Below are 23,420 nucleotides of genomic sequence, written 5' to 3' on the forward strand. Positions count from 1 at the left end.
AACACATCCACAAAGTGGGAAACTATAACCACGCCGTAAAGACCACCACGAGGAAGCAGGGGCGCAGCCATGGGACATTCACGTGTGTGGTCTGTGAATGCGCTTTGGCCTTGCTCAAGGAGAGAGCCTCGCAGTGTGACATTCCACCAGCAGCGGCCAGGGACCCCCGGAAACAGATGTTCTCTGTTAGAGATCAATCGAATCCCAGGCACCTCTCTTGGTGACAGCCTCAGTGTAGGAGGGCAAAACATGAGAACCGATTCTCTTCTAAGGGTCAACCTGGCTTGTAGAAACAAACTCCCTTCCTCTTTCCAAAGCCATTTGTGGGGCCGAGCTCAATCATACTTGCTCTGGTTTGTTTCTGGGCAGTGACTCCCAGCCCCCCGCCCCCAATTTCCATTCGCTGAAAAGGAGTTTTAAAGAGGCTGCAGCTAAAGGCCGACACTTACCATCATTAATGGCGGACGAAGATTCCAGGTGGTGATGGCGTGCGTACCTTTTTAAGACTTCTGTACTCATCTGTGTTTTTTTTAAACAAAGTGACCTGGTAAGATGGTAAGGAAACGAGTCATCGTGGGAGGGGCTCTTTCCTCCCCCCATGGGGGTCTCAGGGAGAATTTCTGTGTGGGAGAAGGGAGGAGGCGTGAGCAAGGAGAGAATGTAAGGACCGGGAGGTAGCGTTCCTGGGGGTTCTGTCAAGGCGGACACTGGTGACGCTCACCTGCACTGGTTTCTGAGTTGTTCTCAAATGACCTGCCCAGGAGAACACAGAAAAAGATGGTAGTCCGGGTTCTCTTCAAACCCTGCGTGGTTTTAATCCTGAAGAAAAATTCACGTCAAGCATATTTATTATTTAATTTAGGTGATGTGTGATTGAAAACACAAAATCAGCCTTTTGAAAACTGAATTTCAAAATCCATGGAGGTCGTGGGTCAGCGAGGCCCAGAGCGCAGGCACATATGTATTTGGAGGCAGATGAAACCCAGCTGGGTGCTCGGGCTCCGCCCCTGGGCCAGCTGTGGGGGGGGGGTCGGGGGTCACTGCTGTCAGCTGTGCGACCTCAGTGCCACTCATCCATGGGTTCTTCTGTTTAAACAGACACTGATCAAACTACAAAGCTAACTCAGAGTTGTCTTGAGGATTAAGACAACGTAAAGGAAAAGCTCAGCGCAGAGCACTGGTCTGTAATAAACACTTCCGGAAGGTGCTAGACTGTCAACTGTTGCCAGTTAATTTTCAGGGTTAGATCTGACAACAGATGGTGCCAATTCCTCTACTTAAAACTGATTAAAATATATAAGCTACCAAATAAAAAAAAAAAAGAAAAAAGAGAAACAAAATTATCCTTAGAGGAAACCTTCAACGTACAAACAGGATGTTAAAAAAAGTTCATTTACATGGATTGTTGGGAGGGCTCAGTTCCCTTAGCAGCAATATTTCAAGTGCAGTTAGGATCCCAACAACTCACAAGTTAACCTTTCCCTGAAATATGGGATGTTTATTCTGATAAGGTCACACATGACGGCACTTTACTAGAAACAGTAGAAAACGAAAATTGATAAATGAGATTAAGGTGTTTTCAAATCCTGTGGCTTGAAGGAAAGCCAGCCTAACTACAGGTCCAGGAAGCTGATGGGGCCTCTGGGTTTGGGAGGGGAGGGCATTCAGTTGAATTGAGGCGTTTTGCTTTGTGCCAGTCCCCTCCCTGCTCATTATATCCCGCAGTCCTAAGGAGATCTTCATGGCCTTTAGGCGGACACAAACCAGTTGGGAGAGTAAGAGAGGAACACGCTTCCCTGCACAGACTGCGCCCAGAACTGCTAAGGGTTAACACTCGCCATGGCTCCAAGCCTCCAAGGGGAGGGGGTCCTCATCCGCAGAGGGGCCGGTGGTCCCCGGGGTGACCTGGGCTGCAGCCGGAAGGCAGAGACGGGCCAGGGGGCTGTGGCAGTGAGCACCTGCTCACGGGTGATGGGACTGAGCGGGCAGCCGAGGTTCTCGCTTCCTCATTGAGGAAAGCCGTCCTTTCCTGCACACATGAAGGTCTCGCCAGGGTCACAGTGCTAAATAAGGCTTTGCCCAGAGGCCTGGCAAACAGGTCAAGTGAGTACTTGGGAAGGCAGGGAGTTATACCTTGGATCCAAAGCTATTTATTGGATTACTTTAACCACCATCTCCCTCTGTGTATTTTACAGCACGTTAGTTCAATGAAATGTTAACTAGGTGCTAAGTATAAAAAAATAAGTATAAAAAAAAAGATCATCGGTCAAATAACTTGGAAACTGGCAGGTGAGAAAGTTGTATCACATTAGGCTGCTCCGGGACCTCAGAGCCTTTAACAGGCTAATTCGCACTGTGAATTTTCATGAAGTGAATCTAGTGGGAGGCAAGTCTGCTACACCCAAGCGACCATAAACCCTTCTTTGCTAGTGTTTCTCCAAGGCCAAGCGTCCGGGAGTCTGGGAGAACATTCTCGGAACAGGCCTGCCTCCTGGGCAGGGGAGCCCAGCTCTCCTCAGAGGGCAGTCTGCCCCCTGCTCTGGGGCTCCTGGGCTCCCCTCTCCCACAGCACAGCCCACCCACACCCCACGCGCGGCCTTCGGCTCTGTGCACCTAAGCCTTCCGGAGGCCTGAGCCCATCATCTGGAATGGGGTGTCCGTTTTAATCCCGAAAACGTGGAAAACCAAACAAATCATCGTGGACACAAAGGAAGCATCAACAGCAGGATGTCAGGCACCTTTATTCACAGCAGATATTTCCGGTCGGGGAGCTGCTTGCCTCTGAAATCTTTCCCTTACGTAAGACAACTCCTACCTACACTGACAGCAAGCCGCCAGGTCCTAGGCGGTCTCCGGCATGCGGGGCTCCTCTGCGGGGCAGCGCCTCGCAGTGCCACCTACTGGCCCATCAGAGAAGTTTCTGCAGCGGGGTAGTTCGTGCTCAATTCCAGGATCTCAGGAGAAACTCATTCCCTTGTGTTACCTATGTCATGTCTAAGCAGAACACGATTTCATCATCGTATCACATATGTGCAATACAAACTCGACTGGGGGAATAGGAAACTTCAAAAAACTCACACTGCGCCCGCACATTCAGGGCTTCCTTCTAAGAAGCACTGTCCCCTCCCTCCACTTTTCTTTTTCCATGGACAAGGTCCCATCGATGTGGCAATAGCACGGGTCTCCGGCACAGTCAATCCTGGTCTCTGGGCTTAGCACTCCGGGCACCGCTTTTTTGAGTGACAAAACAGTATTATCCCTATCTTCTATAATCAACAATAAAACCACGATTCTGTAAGAATTTAGGTAAGAAAGAGTTGAAAGAAGGAAGTCTTAAGAACTGGAGCCAGTTACAAATCATTTATCATTTTCTAGCCAAGCAACCGGCACGGACTGCACGTGGTCTTCCTGTTCTGCTCCTCTTCCCGAGCAGCAGCAGCAGCTCCCAGACAGGATGGCGAACTGGGCTGTGAAACGCTGCCGCATTTTCTATGGTGATGACCAGAGACGGACAGCACAGGGGCCTACGCAAGTATGCCAATCTTGTGCAAAACTCGACCTAATGAGCGCCTCAGAACATCGGGCGGTTGAGTCACTTTGCAAAGGGAACAATGCTCGCACGGAAGTGGCAGTGGTCACTTGTCAGTGCCAGCCTCTGGCCTCAGAGACTTAACATGGGACGCTGAGGGTCAGTGTTGCGTTTCGGCAAGCGGGTAGTGCCAGACGTTTCCGAATCAACAATTTTTAGAGGCCTTTTAACCATGTGAACAGGATCACCAGCATGCCATTTGGTGCCGGCTCAACATTCTGTGCTGAGAATTAGAGCCCTCAACGTGCCACATGCCCTCCTTCACCGAACCTAATTACAACTGAAAGGTCTACCAGATGTCTAATAAAAACCTACACAGCAACAGTTCATCAAACAGCAACTACTACAAAAGGAACAATAGAAAACAACGACTTCCCAAAAATACACTAAAAAACTTGACAATTTTATGTAGGAACCGCCAAAATTTTAGTGTTTAATATTTAACAGCACGAATGACCAAGGTCCAAGATGTGGAGTTACCAAGTTCAAGACACTGCGGGGAGGATCTCGCTACAGACGGACTATACAGCACGTGGGAAGAAGAACACACACTTCAGGGGAGAAAACCTGTCTACACACAGCAGTTCCTTCAAAAAGCCGTTCGGTCTTCTCTCGGCTTGTGAAAATGCTGTTCCAGACTTCAGGGGGAATTAGCCGCCTGCTGGAAAAGAAAAACCATCAACACGTTATGCTCCTACAAGGACAGAGCACACGGACATGTAGCACTGTCAAATGGTACAAGTCCTCTCGAGGCCTCTACTGGGCTAGACGTCCTTTCCTTGCGCGATGCCCCAGCAAAGATACCGCAACAGACTTAATTGGAAATCTTTATTTAAAAACGTATCAATCCGTTCCCAGCTCTCCTTCCTCTGGATCAGCCCTGTCACTCGCAAAGTCTGCATCCTGTGGTCCTCCAACGGATGTGCTCCCTCACTGGATGGGACTTTTGACCACCGTGTGGCACGAGACCCAGAGAAGCTTTGACGGCAGGCAGGACACTTTCCAAATCATCGCTCTAGAGGAATAATGAGGACAGCACACACAGAACAAGCGTGTGATTTACTCACACAGCGAAATAATCCGCTCTCTTATTAAAATGACAGCCACTTTCGAAGGCTTTTAGCTCCCCAGTCTCTCTCTTCCTGGGACTTCAAAGCGACCTGCGTGTCACAGCTCCTTCTAATTTGGTCCAGCCAGGACATGCCCAGAACATTTAAAAAAGGAATTCGGTGCCTTTTACTGTATATTCTGTTTGGTAGTCTAGTTACCTAAGAATTTTCAGTAAACTTTAATTTTGTCGGGAACTGAAATGCTAAATATGGGGTGAGGGAAAGGGGAGTTTCAAAATGATTTTTAGGTTGCACTGAGGTAACCAACATGTCCTGAAAAGCCTTATTATAAGCAAGAAACCCACTATGGGGAGACTGAGGCTGCCAGCTGCAACTTGCTGTCTTGCTACAAGGCTACTGGGTCATCCATCTTTCCTCAGATATCCGGAACTACGTAGTGGAAACTAATTCATTAGTTAATTTTAAAGATATTATTTATTTAAGAGAGAGAGGGAAGGACAGAGGCGGCGGGGGGAGGGAGAAGCAGGGAGCCCTACCCAACGCGGAGATCCCAGGACCTGAGCAGAAGGAAGACACTTAACTGACTGAGCCACCCAGGCGCCCTGTAGTGGAAATTTAAATGAACTCGAGGATGAAGACTTGCTGTGGCCTCGCCCACTGCACTCAAGTCATCATCAGGCGTTGTCCTGGCATTTATCTGGTGGAGGGGAGTTTCCAAGAGAACCCTTAGAATTCAAGGCATCTATGAAGTTGAGGGTGGCAATGTGGGACTTGGGTTACAAAAAAAGAACCACCCCCCCAAATCTGCCAGTGCTAAGAACTCTCAGGCCAACAGCACACATTTCTCGGTATTTGGGTTCCATGAAATAAGTACGTGATTACCTAAATGTTAACCAGTTACCCTCACTCCTCAAGATCCAGGGCTAATGAACAAGAACCGGAAAACAAGAGACGCTTCCTGGGATCGTGGCTGGGAACGGATCACGAGAAAGCCTGGCCATGTCAAAGTTCCGTGGACACCCCTCCCCCCAAGACTGTCGCTTCCCTCACCTTCAAGTCTTTGGTGTGGCAGGGATCTTGTTCTCACCCTCCAGCTCTTCCACCCCAGCCTGTGTCATGAGGTCCGCAATGTTTTTCTCCAGGTCGTCAATGCGACTGCTCATGTCATCAAGTGACAAGTTAAAGGCCACAAGCACCAGCCCCGCCCATCTCTCATCCTTTCCCTCTGCGGGCGGGGTGTGTGTGTGTGTGTGTGTGTGGGCTGGACACTATGGCCTGAAACACAACCGTCTCTGTGAAACTAGTTTTCCTACCAGTAGGGTTAAATTCTGGCTGCTACGAGTACCGAGTCTGGGGCACGAGTCTGGGGCACGGCTCACACGCCATCCCCGCCCTCTCCTAGTCCCGGAGACCTTCTCCTCGTCTCCTAGTCCGCTTCTCTAAGCTGGCGAGTCTGCGATGGCTAAACAAAGGCAACACTACGACCTCTTCATCAGGTCGGGCTGAGGCCCAGAGGAGAGATGGCTGTCCAGAGCTTAGTTCCCAGTGCAGTCATCCTAGCAACAGTAGCTAGACTGGAAGTGTCTGGAGGCCAGGGGTGGAGCTCAGCGGTATCCCCAGCTCTTGGCACAGAACCGCGCGGGAAGACTCCATCCAAGCTCACTGAATAAAGTCAAAGTTAAAAATGTGGTAACTGACTGCCTGCCGCTGGCCTGCAAACCACGCATTTATCAACACCGCGACCTGGACCCCAGGAGCCAAGGGCCCACGGAGGCTGACCACACACACAAAGGATATTTCTTCCAATGATCTGGTCGGACATGGTCTGAAATTTATCTTGCATCTGCTGCAGGAGTGTCTGCACCTGAGGAACAGGAAGACAGACCCCCCTCGCGCTCACCCTGGGACACCTGCTTGGGGTCGGGGCGGGGGCCCTGGGCAGCTCTGAGGCCTTCGGCGGGCGCTGTCCTCCACCCCCTCCCCAGCCCGCGAGCTTCGGTTCCCCCGCCCGCCCCATGACCCCGACTGGCTGGCGAGACCCCCTCCCGCCGCGGCCGCAGCGGTTCGCGGTTCGCTGGGTCTTTCGCGGAGGCCTCGGGGTGTTGAGGGGGGCGGGGGGGCGCTGGGGGTGCGGGGAGCGGGGGCGGCGGCTCCGGTCAGGCGGGTGGGGCTGGGGGGAGGGCACGCTGGGCCTGGGGGGGGCCTCCGCCGGCGGAGCCACTGCAAACCCGGCCTCCGGGGACCTGGCGCTTCGCGGCTGCCGAAGGCGCCTCGGTCCGGCGGCTCCGCGACCTCGGGCCCGGCGAGGCGTCCCTTACCACCGAGGTGAGATCCTGCACGGTCTTAGGGTCAGTCTCGGCCATCTCCCCGGTTCCCAGCTTGGCGGCGAAGGCTCAACCGTCACCCACACTTCCGTTTGTCCGCGCACACGCACCGCCCCCAGCGCCTCCTCTCGCGACGACGGAGGCAGCCGCGGGACCGCGGGGCGTTGTGGGAGTCGTAGTTGGCAGCACGCGCCGGAAGCGCCTGCGCTCTAGCGTTTCCATTCCGAGCGAGGCCTCGTCCCCTCTCGCCCGGCCTGGCCCCGCCCCAGGAGGCCCCGCCCCCAGGAGGCCCCGCCCCGCTCCCCCAGTTCCCGGAGCCCGGGCGGAGAAAAAGGGCTCCAGGGCCGCAGTGGGAGCCGCTGGAAGGGGTGGTGACCTTGGTCCTTTCCCAGGTCGCGACTGAAGGTCGCGCTGGTTTTGTCTAGGCCGGGGCGGACGCCTTTACTGCGCGCCTGCGAGGTGCCAAGCCCAGGCCTGTGCCACCGCCTGTCCTCCAGCAGAGCCCCGCAAGCCCCTAGTACGGAGAAGGGGGTCGGGTCGCTGGAGGGGAAACCGAGGACCGGTGGTGGGAGGCTCCACCCACCACGCGCCCAGCTGCCCAGCTGCAGGCCCGATCACAGCCCTGACGGCCCTGTCCCCCCTTCCCCCCAGACGGTCGAGTGGGGGTGCTGGCGCGGTGGGGCAGGGGGTGTTTAACTCTTGATTTCAGTGTAACAGTGCTGGGTGGTGTAGAAATCCTGTGTCCTTTCGTGAAGTCCGCACGGGTTCACCAACCCCGCCTTACGAAACGCGGCCAGCCTCCAGGGAGCCCCTCAGCCCCTTTCCTATCACCCGCCCCCCCACCGCGCAACCGCCCTCAAGGTTGCTCAAGGGGAGGTCGGCGGCAGGGTCCAGAGGCTGGGTTTGGGTCTTTAAGGAGGGGGTTGCTGCTGAGTTGGGACCTCGAGCTGTGGGGTTCAGTGTGCCCACGCATTGCAGGATGCTGAATGACTTCTCTGACTTCTACCCACTAGATGCCAGTAGCACCCCCCACCTCAGTGTGACAACCAAAGATACTGCCCTGTGTCTCCAGGGGCGGGGTGGGGGTCACCCTCAGCTGAAAACCAGTAGCTTGAGAAAGATCTATGGCCATTGCCTAGAATCCTGTTGACTCGGTCTTCAAGCATGAATTTATTTTCGACTGGGGCCTTGCTTGAGAATTTTCCTCCCTATATATTTGACCTTGCATTCGTTTCTTGGGGCAGCTATGACAAAGTACGACGAACTGGGTGGCTTCAAACAAGACATTTATATTCCCACAGCTCCAGAGATGAGGAGTCTGAAATCAAGGGTCCAACAGGCTTGGTTCCTTCTGAGGGCTGCAAGGGACAAAACGGTTCCGCACCTCTCTCCTATCCTCTGGGGGCTGCTGGCAAATCTTGGCATTCCCTAGCTTGGAGACGCATCCCACCCCTCTCTGCCTCTGTCTTCGTGTGGCTTAGTCCCTGTATCTCTCTTTCCCTATAAGGTCACCAGTCCTATTGGATTTACCAACCTGACTCCAGTATGACCTCCCCTTGACTTTTTGTATCTGCAGAGACCCCGTTTCCAAGTAAGTTACATTCTGAGGCACTAGGTGTTAGGATTTCAACATGTCTTTTTTGGGGGGAGGAGACCCAATTTAACCCAAAGTAGTTGGTAAAGTAATCCCCCTTGATGAAGTGTTTACATAAAGCTCCGGGATGATTTTGCTCATGAGTAGCCAAGGCTGGGTGGGGTTCGGGCCTTCTCACTTCTTCCCCCCAACACAGGGACTCCCATACTCCGCTTAGAAGTCTGGATCCGCATACCCTGAATTTGTAGCCAGACCCGGTTTACGGCCGTGAGCGACATAGAACACAAATCAGCACTAGGACCTACGGTTTTGTTTTGGTTTAGGGTGTGTGTGTTTCTGGCAGGTTCTGGAGTCCTTTTTATCCTGATTGCAAAGTTCTTGGGGCACCTGCGTGGCTAAGTCCGTTAAGCGTGTGCCTTTGGCTCAGGTCATGAGCTGGGGTGCTGGGATGGAGCCCTGCGGTGGGAGCCTGCTTCTCCCTCACCCTCTGCCCCTCCCTCTGCTCATGTTCTCTCTCTCAAATAAATAAATAAAATCTTAAAAAAAAAAGTTGTTTGACACTATTTAGTGGAGGCTCCCCGCCCCCCTCCACACTTAAGCAGAAAGAGTGTACTTCTTCTGTGTGAAGACCAAGGTCTTTTATTTATTTATTTATTTATTTATTTTTTTAAAAGCATTTAAAAAAAATTTTTTTTAATTTTATTTTTTTATGTGACAGAGAGAGAGATCACAAGTAGGCAGAGAGGCAGGCAGAGAGAGAGGGGAAAGCAGGCTCCCGGCTGAGCAGAGAGCCCGATGTGGGGCTTGATCCCAGGACCCTGAGATCATGACCTGAGCCGAAGGCAGTGGCTTAACCCACTGAGCCACCCAGGCGCACCAAGACCAAGGTCTTTTAAACAGCTGCTTTACACAAAAATTTCACTGACTTATAGTCATGGCTGATACAACTTTGTAAGGTTGACACGCTGAACTTAACTGAATATTGTTCCATTAGCAAAACTATTGAATCATGTGTAAGGCACTAGCAATTAACCTTTAAAATGTCAGTTTTGAACAACCCTTGTTTTAAACCTTAGCATTTTTTTTTTTTCAAGATCTTTCTAGGTCAGTTGTGTAACCGAAGTAATTCCCTTTACCCCTTTCAGGACCGTGTGGTTTTACGTGAGCTAACGTGATACTTTCATACTGGCTCTTTGGTTCCATCTGAGCTGTCTCCGCACCCCTCCCTCGGCCGCTCAGGGACGCGCCCCTGCCCACCGGAGTGGTGGTGGTGGGGGCAGTGGGAATGCTGCGTGTGCCCGGGAAGCAGAGAAGCGGCGGTCACCGCAGGTGCGTGGAGAACCTGTAACTCGTCTTTCCCAGGCTGCAGCTGCGTCAGCACCGTTGTGACCCGACGCTGGTCTCAGCTGCCCTTCTCCTGCTCTGCTTGTCTCCCCAGTGGCCGGATGCCGCTGCTGAAGGACAACCCCTGCCACAGCCCCCCCGCCTTCCGCGGACGGCCCGAACCTCCCCGGTCTCTCCAAACCCAGTGTTTCATCCCTTTTGTCTCAAAGGACGACCTTAACTTCTGTTTTTTCAGAGACAATAGAGACTATCGTCACCTAGGTCCTACCCTCCCTGTCTCTATAAGGACCTGCACCTGTGTGACTCTGGTCCTTTCTGCCTCCACACCGGGTGTCCTTCCTCCTGTGTGGGGCTGGGCCCTGGACATCTCAACCCACTCTGGGAATGTGCCTCCTCCACTAACCAGTCCCTTCCCGTGGACTCCTTCCTCCGGGCATATACAAAGAAAACAACACACACACACAAATAGAAAACAAAACCATCCCAAGGAGGTGACCCTGTGTGGTTCTGTGCTTCCACTCAATAGAGCGTAGAAAGGATTCTAGAAAGAGAAGGTTCTAGAAAGAGAAGATTCTAGAAGGGGAAGGACCTGTCTTCTTCAGTTACTGTATCTGCAACCTTCCCTTCATACAGTTTTGCTTGTTTGGTTTCTACCAAAGGGCACTGAAGTGATTCTGGACAGTATGAGGATGTGGCCCCACCCAAGTGAGACTCATGGAACCGATGGCTCCTCGTTCCTCTTTGCGACAGGTGCAGCGTCTCCGTTGGGTCTTACTGAGTCTGAGTCCTTGCTCGTCCTTGTTCACTTCTCCTTTTAACACAGGGCAGCCTCCTGCCTGGACCTTAGGTAGACATACTGCCTAGCTAAAAGGTAATCCCTTTTTTGGTCTTCCTTGTATTTATTTCATTTTATTATTTCTTAAAACAACTTTATTGAGGCATGAGTGCCATGTGAAGAGCTGTACATAGGTAATGCCTTCAACTCAGCGAGTTTGGGGATAAGGATACACCCCTGAAACCATCACCATCGTGCTCATGGACATACCCATCACCTCCCACAGTGTCCTCCTGCCGCCTTTATTATGAGTGACTCTTATTTGTGTGGTAGGAAGTATACATAAGTTCAGCAAATTTTAGGTACATAACCCAGTACTGTCAGTGACAGGCACTGTTCCGTACAGTGGATCCTCTGCATATCTGAAACTTTGTTCCCGATGACCAACATCTGCCCATTTCCCCCACCCACATCCCGTCCCTGGCAACCACCGTTCTACTCTCTGCATCTATGAATGGGACCATTTTAGATTCCATATGTAAGTGAGATCATGTATTATTCGTCTTTCTGTGTCTGGCTTGTTTCATGGAGCATAACGCCCTCCGGGTCCCACCCTATAGCCACAAATGGCAGGACTTCCTTCTTTTAAAAGTCGGAATTGCAGTCCATTGCACATATACAGCGCGTGATTTTTACCCACTCGCCCCTCGATGCACACCTAGCTTGTTTCCACGCTGCTCGTGGGTAGTCTGCAGTGAACGCTCCAAGATCCTGATTTCCACTTCCTTGGGTAAGTACCCAGAAGCGGGATTGCTGGAGAACGTATTAGTTCCAGTTTTCATTTGTGGAGTGCTCTCCCTCTGCGAGCAGGACTGTGGATGGAGACCGTATGCCAGGCAGCAGGATCTGTGACCCGTTGTTAAGATCCACTGGTGCTATAAGCTCTCCCCTCCGCCACCCCCTTCTCTCTGTTCCTAGCTGTCTCCTGCCTATTCAGTAGTGCCCATCCCCCCTGCCATGTTCTCCTCAGGACAAGACCCACATGGGCAGTGTCCTGCAAAGCTGGGGAAGCTGTGGACCAGGAGATCTCTCTGGGCCCTGAGCTATGCTGCCTTGGAGGTGGGGTGAGCTGACACTTTTTTTTTTTTTAACCACTTCAATGCATCTCTCCTCTGGCTTTTTTGCTCCATGGCAATATTGTAACATTTCAGGTATGTTTCTGGGCTCCCCAAAATAAGTTCTCATCTGTGGGTGTTTATTAAAATTGGTGTTTCTGTAGTAGGGAAGTGGGGGGGTGGGGTCAAGTAGGGGGGACATATAGGGACCGGACCCCTCTATTCTGCCATTTTCCTTTGTATTTATTTTGATTGTTACCTTAAGCGTACCCCAAGTGACACTGGCTTTTCGTTCACGGTAGTAATACATTTTTCTTTGAAAATATATTCATTTCAGCAAAAATGATAAATTTGAAATTATATCATTGAAAACTGTAGTGGTAATTGGTAATACGGAGGCACTGGGAGGGCGGAATTTGCAGAGGTGCTAGAGGAACGTTGTGAAATCATGAAGATCTTCTTATAGGATTAAAGTTTAGAAAATTCTGACCTAAGCGAAGACAGGGAAGCAGAGGGTAAAGAAGTGGTACTTGCTTTAAAATCGCACGTCGTTCTGTATTGGCGAAGGGGAAGCATTAAGGAAATGTTGCCGAGCCACTGAAACGAGCCACTTTTCTTGCGGAGAAATCCTGGAAAGGAGAGTTGGGAATTTTCTGCAGGCGCCGGATATCTCCTGTACAGAAGCAGCATTCAAAGCACCGGTCATTCTTCCGCGGGTGCAGGGAGGGGGCTGGGCAGGGTCTTCAGGATCCACCTTGCACGGGTAGGGCTCTGTTTCGGAGAGAGCTCTGGCAAATTTCCTTTAAAAATGCTTCTGTCCTGGTACCAGTCCTCCTGGCTTGGATTCCCATGTGAGAAGCAAGTTTTGCTGTCATCTCTGGAGTGTGCCCTGGGTAGCGTCACTGGATTCCTTGTCTTGTGTACAAGAGCAGGAGAGGCTTTTTGAGGCTATGCTTACAAAAGGACAGAAAATTGCTTTTCTGGAGAAGAATGGAGAGATCAGCGGTCCCGATCCATCTTGAGTTGCTTTCCTTTTGGTTTGAAGTGTCGGGTTACGTTTCTTATGCTTATTTGTGGCAAATTAGCGTCTCTGTCTCCGTGATGGGCTACCAAGGAATCAGTTTCCTATTTATTTCCCCAAACTGGCAATTTCCTGGAGACGGAGGCCCCGGGCAGGAAGGAAATGTTTCCGAGAGACTGACGCGCACGTTTGGTTTTCTTCTGCTTCACTGACGCTGTCCTGTCAGAGTGGCTCATCTTGTCGCTGTCAAGTTTGTGTGTTGTGTGCGAGAGGATACAACCTCGGGGTTAGGGTAGATCGGAAAGTGCCGGTGTGGGAGTCACGTGCACCCCTTCTAGGGGACACCTAGCATGAGACAGTTTTCACTTGTGAGCCTCGCTGTCACATCGGTGCACTGGAAATACTGGCTATTCCAATATTCCATGAATTAAATACCTGACCTATGTAATGCATAATTATATTTCATATAAATAACATGTTATGAATAATATAGTATGTATATACATTCATAAACATGTAAAATATCTGGTTCATTATTAATGATTAACACCCTTCCTCTCTTTTGTTAAGGACCTCCCTAAAGTTATCTTGCTCTCTATTTCTATCTTTCATCTATCATTCTGTCATCTGTCCTTTATCTATCATCTATCTACCTATTATCTATCTATCACCTATCGATCTATCATTTGTCTACCTATTATCAATCTATTTACATACCTATCTATTCTCTGTCATCTATCAATCATTTATCTATGTCAATCATCTCTCTACCTATTATGTATCTGTCTACCTACCTACCTATTATCTATCATCTATCAATCATCTACAATCTATCTACCTATTATCAATCTATCTACATACCTACCTATCTACCTATTATCTGTCATCTATCAATGTATCATCTATCTATCTATATCTATCATCTATTTACCTAGTATGTATCTATCTACCTACCTATTATCTATCATCTATCTACTATTAGCTATCTATCTATCTATCTATCTATCTATCTATCTATCTATCTATCATCTATCTGTTTCTCTCACACCAGAGGGCTCTGACTGTTATGAAGGAAGAAGGGGGCAGAGTTAATCATCAGTCAGCTATCATTTGGTTTTAGTCTTGGTCTTCCAACATTATAGGCCAACCAGAGTGCCATTTAAAACAATGTCCCTTGGCTCTCTTGCTGCGTTGAAATGGTACGGAAGACGGTCTAAGGCCAAGTACACACATTAAAAATCTCAGATAACCGGGGTGCCTGGGTGGCTCAGTGGGTTAAGCCGCTGCCTTCGGCTCAGGTCATGATCAGGGTCCTGGGATCGAGTCCCACATCGGGCTCTCTGCTCAGCAAGAAGCCTGCTTCCCTCCCTCTCTCTCTCTGCCTGCCTCTCCGTCTACTTGTGATCTCTCTCTGTCAAATAAATAAATAAAATCTTTAAAAAAAAATCTCAGATAACCTTTATTTAAATATTTCATAAACAAGTTACAAGTTTCTTTGCAAAAACGTTGTAGATCAGACATTAATTTACAGCTCAGGTACTGTAAATAGTTCAGCAACTTGGGCCCAAAGGAACTGCATCCGCGATAGGATAGGAAATATTTTTTTTTTAAAGATTTTATTTATTTGACAGAAAGAGGGATCACAAGTAGGCAGAGAAGCAGGCAGAGAGAGAGCGGGGAGCAGGTTTTTTTTTTTTTTTTTCTGCTGAGCAGAGAGCCGGATGTGGGGCTCGATCCCAGGACCCTGGGATCATGACCTGAGCTGAAGGCAGAGGCTTTAACCCACTGAGCCACCCAGGTGCCCCAGGATAGGAAATATTTTAAGATGATAAACTTTCATCCCTTTTGAGTGTTTACAAAAAAAGATCTCTTTACACTTTCTGAAATTTACCACCCCACCCGTGTCGATGTGTGCACGACCGCACACTCTTTTTCCTAGAGCCTTCGCTTTCAACTCTTTAAAAATCTGAATCCGCATATATTGTAGATAATGAATGGCTTTCTTGCTTTCTAAAAGAAAAGCTTTTAAAAAAGCAGCAGAAAATGGAAGTTTTCAGCATATGCTCCCAGTGTTTTAATGAGATACTTTCTCAAAGGCTTCATAGGTTCACGGTGGCATTTTCTGTGGTCTCCTACACCTGTTGCTTCTCACTGTATCCTTACCAGCCAGCTGCCACTTGGAAGCCAAACAAAATGGTTCAAAGTCTTCTCAAGCTCAACGACACCAGTGATTATTAATGTTATGAGAGTGATGTTGCGTGAGTGACAGGAAGAGGTTTCTTTCCTTTCTGAAGTTGATGAGTATCTAAATTATCTCCGCTTAGACAGTTGAAGTTCTTATCGGAACTCGGGATTTGCACCTTCAATCCCACCACTTTCTTCTGTCTCTAGCTGTTCTGCATGTGCTTTTACATAAGGGTCAGAACTACAGAATTTTTTTCGGCCGTGGGCTAATCCATCAGTGATGGGAGACATGGGAAAGGTGAACACACGTGGCACAGCAAAAGAACCGCTAGTTGCTTTGGGTGAACCATTATGAACTCGTCTTACCACCCGATTATGAGTCGTTCCCAATTTCAGTATCCACACAAGGAGAGAAGACGGGAGGCACCATCTTTGTGAAAAGTGTACGCAGATCACTGTTGATGATGGCGACGGTGACAGTTTTATCGTTATTTCTTAGTGGTTAGACACAGAAGGTAGTTCACTCTTCCTCAGGGCTCACCTTCCCCTTGGTGTGATTTACCTGTCGGTTCAGGTTCAGGTGCAACGTTGAAAACCTCCGAAGTGCTTGGAGATCCTTTATTTGTCTGTCGCTGAGCCCATGGCAGGCTCCTGAGAGCCCCATGCTGCTTCTCCCTGAGCTTTCCCTCCCCTGGGTTGGTTTGGCCGAGACCGGGTCCTTGGGAGGGCATGAACGTCCTTTCGCACACCTGAGACAGCCGATCAGTGTGGTAGGAGTCCCCCAGGCGCCTGTGCACAAGCCATGGGAGGAAAGGGAGGAAATACTAGACATGATCTTGTGAGGGAGACATTTCTGAGGTTTCGTGTGAACTGAGAATGGTGTTAATGGTTCTTGACAGCTCTTGGAACTAAGGAATAGTAGAAGGTCTGTTTACTCGGTTTGGGTAGATCGTCCTGCTAAGGGAGGCTTCAGACGAGGGTTTTCTGGTCTTCAGGAGACATTTTGTCTGGTTCGGCTGTGCCATTGGGAGGGACACCGTGTTAAGTAGAAACAACAGAGCCCTGCAGCCAAACCACGTGGCTTTTGGAGGTCACTTACCTGGGGCAAGCCGTTTGATTTTCCTGAGCGTCCACTGTCCTTATCTCTAAGTTGGAGAAGATAGGAGTCCTTGCCTCGTAATGTTGTTCTAATGGGTCAGTGGGTTAACAGGTGTGTAAAGGATTTTGTACAGCTGGATGCATGGTCCTCAATCAATAAATGTAAACCCTTATTATTATTAGCATTATTAATGCATATATATATTTTTTTACCTTGTTCATACACCCCAGGAGAACTGCAAACTCTTTCCTTCAGAACCAACCTGGAGAGCTCATGTGCGGGTCCAGCTGCACTAAACCCAGCATCAAACACAGCCTTCTTAATCACGTCATAGTTGCCACCTATTAAGATCAAGACCCTCTGTATTTATTCTGGATGAAATGCAATGTGATCTACCTCGAGAATTTGCTGGTAAAGGGTCATTCCATTTGTCGGACTGTTTAGAATCCCATTTTGGAAATCTGGGACATTATCAAAATTTCTAAAAATGGGGGGCACCTGGGTGGCTCAGTGGGTTAAAGCCTCTGCCTTTGGCTCAGGTCATGATCCCAGGGTCCTGGGATCGAGCCCCACATCGGGCTCTCTCTCAGCGGGAAGCCTGCTTCTCCCTCTCTCTCTCTGCCTGCCTCTCTGCATACTTGTGATTTCTGTCTGTCAAATAAATAAATAAAATCTTAAAAAAAAAATTTCTAAAAACGGTCCTTGAGGATCTGAGTCCTGACACCCACCACGAAACGGAGCCAGACTGATTTTGCTCTCCAGCTCAGATTTGCAGGAGTTGGCTGAGAGTCACCTGAAATGACGTCCCTTTGGAGGAAGGGGCGGTACTGAAGGTCACCTTTTCTGAAATTGGAAAATGTTTGCATGTTTTTGCTAAAACAAATGATCAGAAATCATTTCTTGTGTATAAAATGGAAAGAAAAAGTAATTTTTAATAAACTCAGGTGATTGATGTGTTTATAGTGAAGAAGGTGCGACCATTCGCTCAGTGGAAATAAAATTCTGTTTTGTGTTCAGCAATGGAGAAAAGCAATTTCTGGCTCTTAATTTTTTTCCCCCAATAACTTGGAGTAAAAAAAAATGCATTGGTAAATAATGAAATAATGCTTTGATTCTATGTTTGCTTTCAATAAACAATGTAAATGTGTCCGAGCAAGTTAGAAAATATTCGGTAGTTGAGGAAATGCCACCACTTTGGTTTCAAAGAATTGGTTGTTTTTTTTTTTTTTTTTTTTAAAGGATCAGCACGAAAAACACAATAGCAGTATCTCTGTTCTGATGAGAACCCTACGGACGGGAGCATCCTTAAGTAGGTGAAAATTACGGCAGACGCTATTTACTGATGCAGTCTGTGCTCATTCTTATTTTTCTGTGCTCTGAGCTAAGTTAAGCTGGTGGCTTGATGTGCAAAGTATGGGAGGGCCTACTGGCTTGAGGGACAAGGAGTCTTGCCCTTGCTAACTGGAGGGGATGGCCTTCTTGACACCTAGATTTCTCCCTAGGAATAGCCCAGGCTCACGAGGGAGGGCGGGTTTCCGATTGTTGGATCGCCTGCCTATGGGCCCGGCTGCTGAGCACCTATAAAGCCGGAAGAGGAAGTCTCGTAGCATGTGAGTGTGCAGGCTCGGACCTCCCCACTTCCCCCGGGCTGCTCTGTGCACGGGTGAAGGACCAATCTGTCATGTTCGAGATGTGGAATCTCCTGACTGAGCCATTGGACTTGTTCAAGAGAGATATACCCACGCTCTGGGACCGTGGGCAGATGCTGGTGACTGTGGCCTTGCAGTCACTGACCTGAGGATGATCTCGCCCTTCTGTGAGGATAGCCATCGTCTTCACGGCCGACTGCAGAATGCTCGGAATTGTTCATCATGATGGCCGAGACAGGTGCACGGGCCCAGCTGTGAGTGGGGACTTCTGGCTTTATAGAGTCCCTCAACCAATAGGAGATGTATGGGGGACCCCGGATGACTGGTCCAAACAGTGAACTTGCACTAAGGCAAGACCTCGCACTGGCAACACGAGACACACATAGAAATCAGAGAAGAGCTACTGTCCAGCCGTTTTAACCACCAATACCCATTTATTTTAATGGAAAAAAAAATCTGCCATTCTATATGCTCCAAAAAGACTTACTATTGAAACAAATACAATATATGGAACTCTATCTGCATAATTTCACTACGATAAAGACAACATAGGACTCCTACTTCCTACAGAAGGCGGACTGAATGCACGGGTGCAAACAGAGATTGCATAAGAAAGCGTGGGTCTGCGTGTGCGCGCGCACATGCGTGTGTGTGTGGGGTTAAACCTTTAGTAAGCAACCGCATCAAAATATGCTAAGACACTTACCTTACCCTAGTGCATGGCCAGCTCTAAGAAAAAGCCACAGGCTGTCGCTAGTTTTATCTGATAGAAAAATTTGGTGTGAGCTCGGATGGTTCTTTACAGGGTATCCACAAGAAGGTAATCTTAGTACAGCACGGACTTTCCTCTCTGACATGCTCACAGAATAAAAATCAATTACTTTTCATACATAATGAACATCTTTTATTTTCAGGTTTGCAAACAACGGTAGTCAATTCACACAAAAGGGTACTTTTAAAACTACCTGTATTTACTCTATTTGATGCCTTTTATGTATATAGGAAACAAATGTGTATGTGCAGAAAGGGATGTCTATACATGTGGGCATATATGTGTACACACGTGACACCTGTCGATTTCCTTCTATGCAGGTAGGCCTCCACGATGACATGTGCAAATGTACGGACACTAGGGAGAGAGATTATTCTGTGCTACGATCCGCATCCTCGTGAGAACCGGTGGGACTGGATTCGGAACACCTACAAATGCAGAGAGTGCCCCTGGAAGAATTTTCCAGCCCTTTCCTTGGCATTTGATGGTTAGACTTGCTGCTCTGCTCCTCTCAGCTTTTGCTCACGATCATGGCATGGGGTGGCAGTGAAAACAGGTCGTAGTCCTTTACTAGAGAGGAAGGACTTGGGTCTCTGCTCTCCCTCTCTGTGGACCTGCCTGGCAGGGGGGTGGTGGCACGTGGACCCCTGGGGACAGTGGAGGAGTGCCAGCTCTGTGGTCTGGGCTAGTGCCTCACTTGGGCCCGCGGCCCTGGAGGGGACAGGTGCATCGCTTCTATCCTTTCTCTGTGTAACCTCTCAAGGAAGAATGACATATCAAAACTAGGTTCCTTCTGTAGCGTTTCTCTCTATAAATACTGTGTATATACACATACAGGTACTCACACATATACAAATACGAACCCACAAAGCTGTGTGTGTGACGTGCTGACTAGTGACATGGCAACACATCAGAAAAAGTAGTCATTGTCCCTGCTCCCAGAAGGTCAAGTCATATGCCGTGATCTTTAAACAGCCAGGGAAAATTCAGAAGATTCCGTTAATTAAAGGAGAAATGGTGAAGGACAGAGCCGGTGAAATCGCAAAGAAAACAAAAATCTGGAACAATTGAGGCCTAGGTGTGACGTTTGAGAGCTGTAAACTGCAATCTTCAGATTTGGATTTTTTTTTTCTTTTTCCTGTTGCTATGGAAACTTGGTAGTCAAGCTTCGAATGTCAGGAGTTCTCACAGACCTGAATGGGAAAGATTCAGAGTTAAGTCAAGGCATAGCACAGCTTGGATGCAAAGTGTTTTAGCTAAGCACCAGACGAATGGCAGACACGCGGTCATAAACACGTTTATAAACATGGTACTTCCCCGGGGGAATTTTTTTTCCTCTTTGGCATAACATCCGAAGAGAGCGCGAATAGTCCTGCCGGTTTATGTCTAAACAGCTGGATTGATCTAAGAACACTCATGCCAGACACCTCCTCTCAGACCCACAGGGCCGATTGCCTCTGTGACCCTGAGCCCTGTCCCTTGCACGGTAGCCCAGAATGCGGCTGTTTTAGGGACAAGTTGACTTGGTAGCTGAGAGACTGATTAGCATCCTGGATATTATATTTTCGGTCACAGGGGAGAGCGAGAGAGGTTTGGGTGGTTCTTCAGAGAAGATGTATGAGTTTCCTCTGGCTGCTGTAACAAACAGCCACAAGCTTAGTGGTTGGAAATAACAAAGCCTATTCTCTCAGAGTTCCGCAGGTCGGAAGTCCAAAAATGGGTCCTATGAGGGCTAGAGTCGAGGTGCTGGAGGAGCTGTGTTCCTTTTGGGGGCCCCAGTGGGGAAGCCACTTCTGTGTCTTTTCCAGCTTCCAGAAGCCGCCTGTATTTGGCTCATGACCCCTTCCTCCACCTCCATGGCTTGGACTGTCTCGTCCAAGATTACTGAGGTCACCAAAACTGTGCTTATTCTTAAGATGTACAGCAGCCCCGCGTCTCCCCTCTGCTGGATAATAGCCTGAGTGGGAATCTGCTCTTTTTGCTTAATTATTATTATTATTATATCTTGGCTTTATACAGGCCAATGGTACTGCTAAAAGTCATGTTATAATCAAATAAACAAGTGTACAGGTCAACCCACCATGTAAGTGTAGATCACTCTAGAATGAACCGATGGCTAGACAGACTATAATGGAGTAACTCTGTAAAGTTTGGGTCTTTTCATTCAAAGCCTGCTGAGGGGCAGATCAGTGTGACGAACTCACCCACTGACTCTGTACCTCCTGGCTTTTAGAGGTTAATCCTCTTACTTATCTGTTTGGGAAATTTAAAGCAGCATCTCTAAAATCAGATAAAAAGTCTCTGATGTCACTCAAGTGTAAGCAACATGGTACTGGGAAGGTGGAAGGCTAAAGGTGATTCCTTGACAGGAGTCTCCGGAATGCATTTAATTTCTTCTTTCCAGATGACTTTTTCACTGTCCTTGCCACCATTATCGTAAACTTTAGTTACTTGGGCTGCAGGGCTGGTGTCCAGCCATATTCTCCCATATTTGAAGAAAGACTTGAATATATTAAATGGCACTGTGAATTTTATTTAAAAATATCCTCCATCTGTTTTGTTTCTTAAATGCCACATAAAAATGAAATCATGTAATATTGTCTTTCTCTGACTGACTTGTTTCACTAAGTGCCACCCTTGAGTTCCTTATCCTCTAGTTCCTTCCATGTCGTTGCAAATGGCAGGATTTCATTCTTTTTGATGGCTGAATAATATTCCATTGTTTATATATACCACATCTTCTTTATCCATTTATCTGTCAATGGACACGTGGGCTCTTTCCATAGTTTGGCTCTTGTGGACATTGCTGCTATAAACATTTGGGTGCACGTGCCCCTTCAGATCACTATGTTTGTATCATTTGGGTAAATACCTAATTGTGCAATTGCTGGGCCATATTTGTAACTTTTTGAGGAGCCTCCATACTGTTTTCCAGAGTAGCTGCATCAGCTTGCATGCCCACCTACAGTGCAGGAGGGTTCCCCTTTCTCCACATGTTTGCCAACATCTGTTGTTTCCTGAGTTAATTTTAGCCATCATGACAGGTGTGAGGTGGCATCTCACTGTGGTTTTGATTTGTGTTTCCCAACAATGAGTGATGTTGAGTATCTTTCACGTGTCCGTTGGCCATCTGGATGTCTTCTTTGGAGAAATGTCTGTTCATGTCTTCTGCCCATTTCTTGATTGGAGTTTTTGTTTTTTGGCTGATGAGTTGTGTAACTTCTTTATGGATTTTGGATGCTAACCCTTTATCTGAAAAGACATTTTGTGAGTATCTTCTCCCATTCCAGAGGTTGCCTTTCAGTTTTGTTGACTGTGTCCTTGCCGTGCAGAAGCTTCTTAACTTGATGAAGTCCCAAGAGTTCATTTTTTGCTTTTGTTTCTCTTGCCTTTGGAGACAAGTCTAAATCCTTAAGGAATTTATGCAAATGTGCACTGACAGGAAGGTAACCTCTGCCCATCTGTAAATTATACCATGTCACCCTAAACATGTCACCCCAGAAGTGGTTCAGGGAAGTGCCAAAAAGTGAATCTTCAGCTCAGATCTCTCCTCTTCCAGCACTGATCCAGATCCTCAAGGCTACTGGGCCACCATTCTCTTTGAGTCATGACAGACTCTGAAGAGTTGCTCATAATTTGGGCTTTGGTTTCATGACCACACCCTCCCAACCATGAGACCCCTCATCCTCCCCAGGAGGTGGTCATCTTACATCAAGACCCACACATCTCCCCTCATCTCTTCTCTGACCCCCAGCCCAATGTTCCTGATGAGGACATGGTTTTTTAATAGAAGGCTGAAGCAGATACCAAAAGGGAGCAGATGCTTGGCAGAACCTGTCAAGGTCCTGTCCCTGGTTCCCCAAACATCCCTGAGGTTCTACACCACTGCCATGGAACTTGGACCTTTCCTAAATTCATAATAGCAGATGCTGAAACATTTCTTCTCAAAAGCATGGTCAGTGCCCCATAAAGACACATATATGGATGTTCATGGCAGCATAATTCATACAATCCCCAAATTGGAAAACAACTCAAATATCCATCACCCAGTGAATGCATTAAAAAAATGTGGTATATCCATACAGTGAAATATTACTCGATATTAAAAGAAAAAAACTACAGATATATGTCTCAACATGAATGAACCACAGAAACATTACGCCAAGTGATAGACACCCAATGAAAAGGACTATATAGGGGCGCCTGGGTGGCTCAGTGGTATAAAATCTCCACCTTCGGCTCAGGTCATGATCCCAGGGTCCTGGGATTGAGCCTCTCATCAGGCTCTCTGCTTAGCAGGGAGACTGCTTCCTCCTCTCTCTCTCTCTGCCTCTCTGCCTACTTGTGATCTCTGTCAAATAAATAAAAAAACAAATAATCTTTAAAAAAAAGAAAAGGACTACATATTTTATGCTGCCATTCAAATCAAATGTCCAGGCAAGGAATAACTATAGACAGAAAGCAAATCAGAAATTGCCCAGGGCTGGGACAGGGGCGAGGTCTGATTGTAAAGGGGGCACAAGATAACTTTACACAGTAATGGAGATGTCCTAAAACTAGAGTTTGGTGCTAAGGAATACTATACATTTACCAGAATCAGTAAAGTAGATAAATTTAATTATAGCAGGTAAATTTTATGTTATGTGAATTATACCTCAATAAAGCTGCTAAAAAAACATTTTCCAGTGTGGTGTTTATTACTTAAAATAATAATTTTGGTCACTGAGGAAAAAAAAATGGACTGAATAAAACCTGCTAAATTAAAAAAGTCTCCAATCGTGTTCAAGCCAATTCAGACTGTAACGTAAAGGATCCTACGTCTGAAGGCTGTGGACTTGATTACATGAGCTAGTCTGTGTAATTTAGGTAAAGCTCTTAGGTTTG

The 23,420-nt window shown here is 48.0% G+C and overlaps 2 protein-coding genes across 9 annotated transcripts in view; both read right to left on the minus strand.

Annotated features, from left to right (window-relative positions):
- Positions 1–3,996: 3,996 nt before the first annotated feature.
- Positions 3,997–7,132, minus strand: HSBP1 (heat shock factor binding protein 1). Of its 4 annotated transcripts, none has more exons than XM_047711916.1 (4): positions 6,978–7,132; positions 6,457–6,523; positions 5,710–5,830; positions 3,997–4,247 (listed from the first exon to the last, which is right to left on the minus strand). In XM_047711916.1, exons 1-3 carry the CDS (start codon positions 7,020–7,022, stop codon positions 5,712–5,714), a joined length of 231 nt encoding a protein of 76 aa, XP_047567872.1. In that variant the 5' UTR covers positions 7,023–7,132; the 3' UTR covers positions 3,997–4,247; positions 5,710–5,711. The 4 variants fall into 4 exon arrangements, with proteins under 4 accessions (XP_047567872.1, XP_047567871.1, XP_047567873.1 ...); XM_047711915.1 differs by having other exon boundaries at positions 3,997–4,250; XM_047711917.1 differs by lacking the exon at positions 3,997–4,247 and adding an exon at positions 4,404–4,604.
- Positions 7,133–18,174: 11,042 nt separating this feature from the next.
- The window catches only part of CDH13 (cadherin 13), a 980,849-nt gene continuing 975,603 nt past the window's right edge, over positions 18,175–23,420 (minus strand). For all 5 annotated transcript variants that reach the window (XM_047710889.1, XM_047710891.1, XM_047710890.1 and 2 more), the window contains one exon: positions 18,175–19,729. In XM_047710889.1, the coding sequence (XP_047566845.1) occupies positions 19,722–19,729 (8 nt within the window). In that variant the 3' untranslated portion in view covers positions 18,175–19,721. The remainder of the gene's footprint in view (positions 19,730–23,420) is intronic.

The sequence above is a fragment of the Lutra lutra genome, chromosome 17 (genome assembly GCF_902655055.1).
Source record: "Lutra lutra chromosome 17, mLutLut1.2, whole genome shotgun sequence".
Taxonomy (NCBI): domain Eukaryota; kingdom Metazoa; phylum Chordata; class Mammalia; order Carnivora; family Mustelidae; genus Lutra; species Lutra lutra.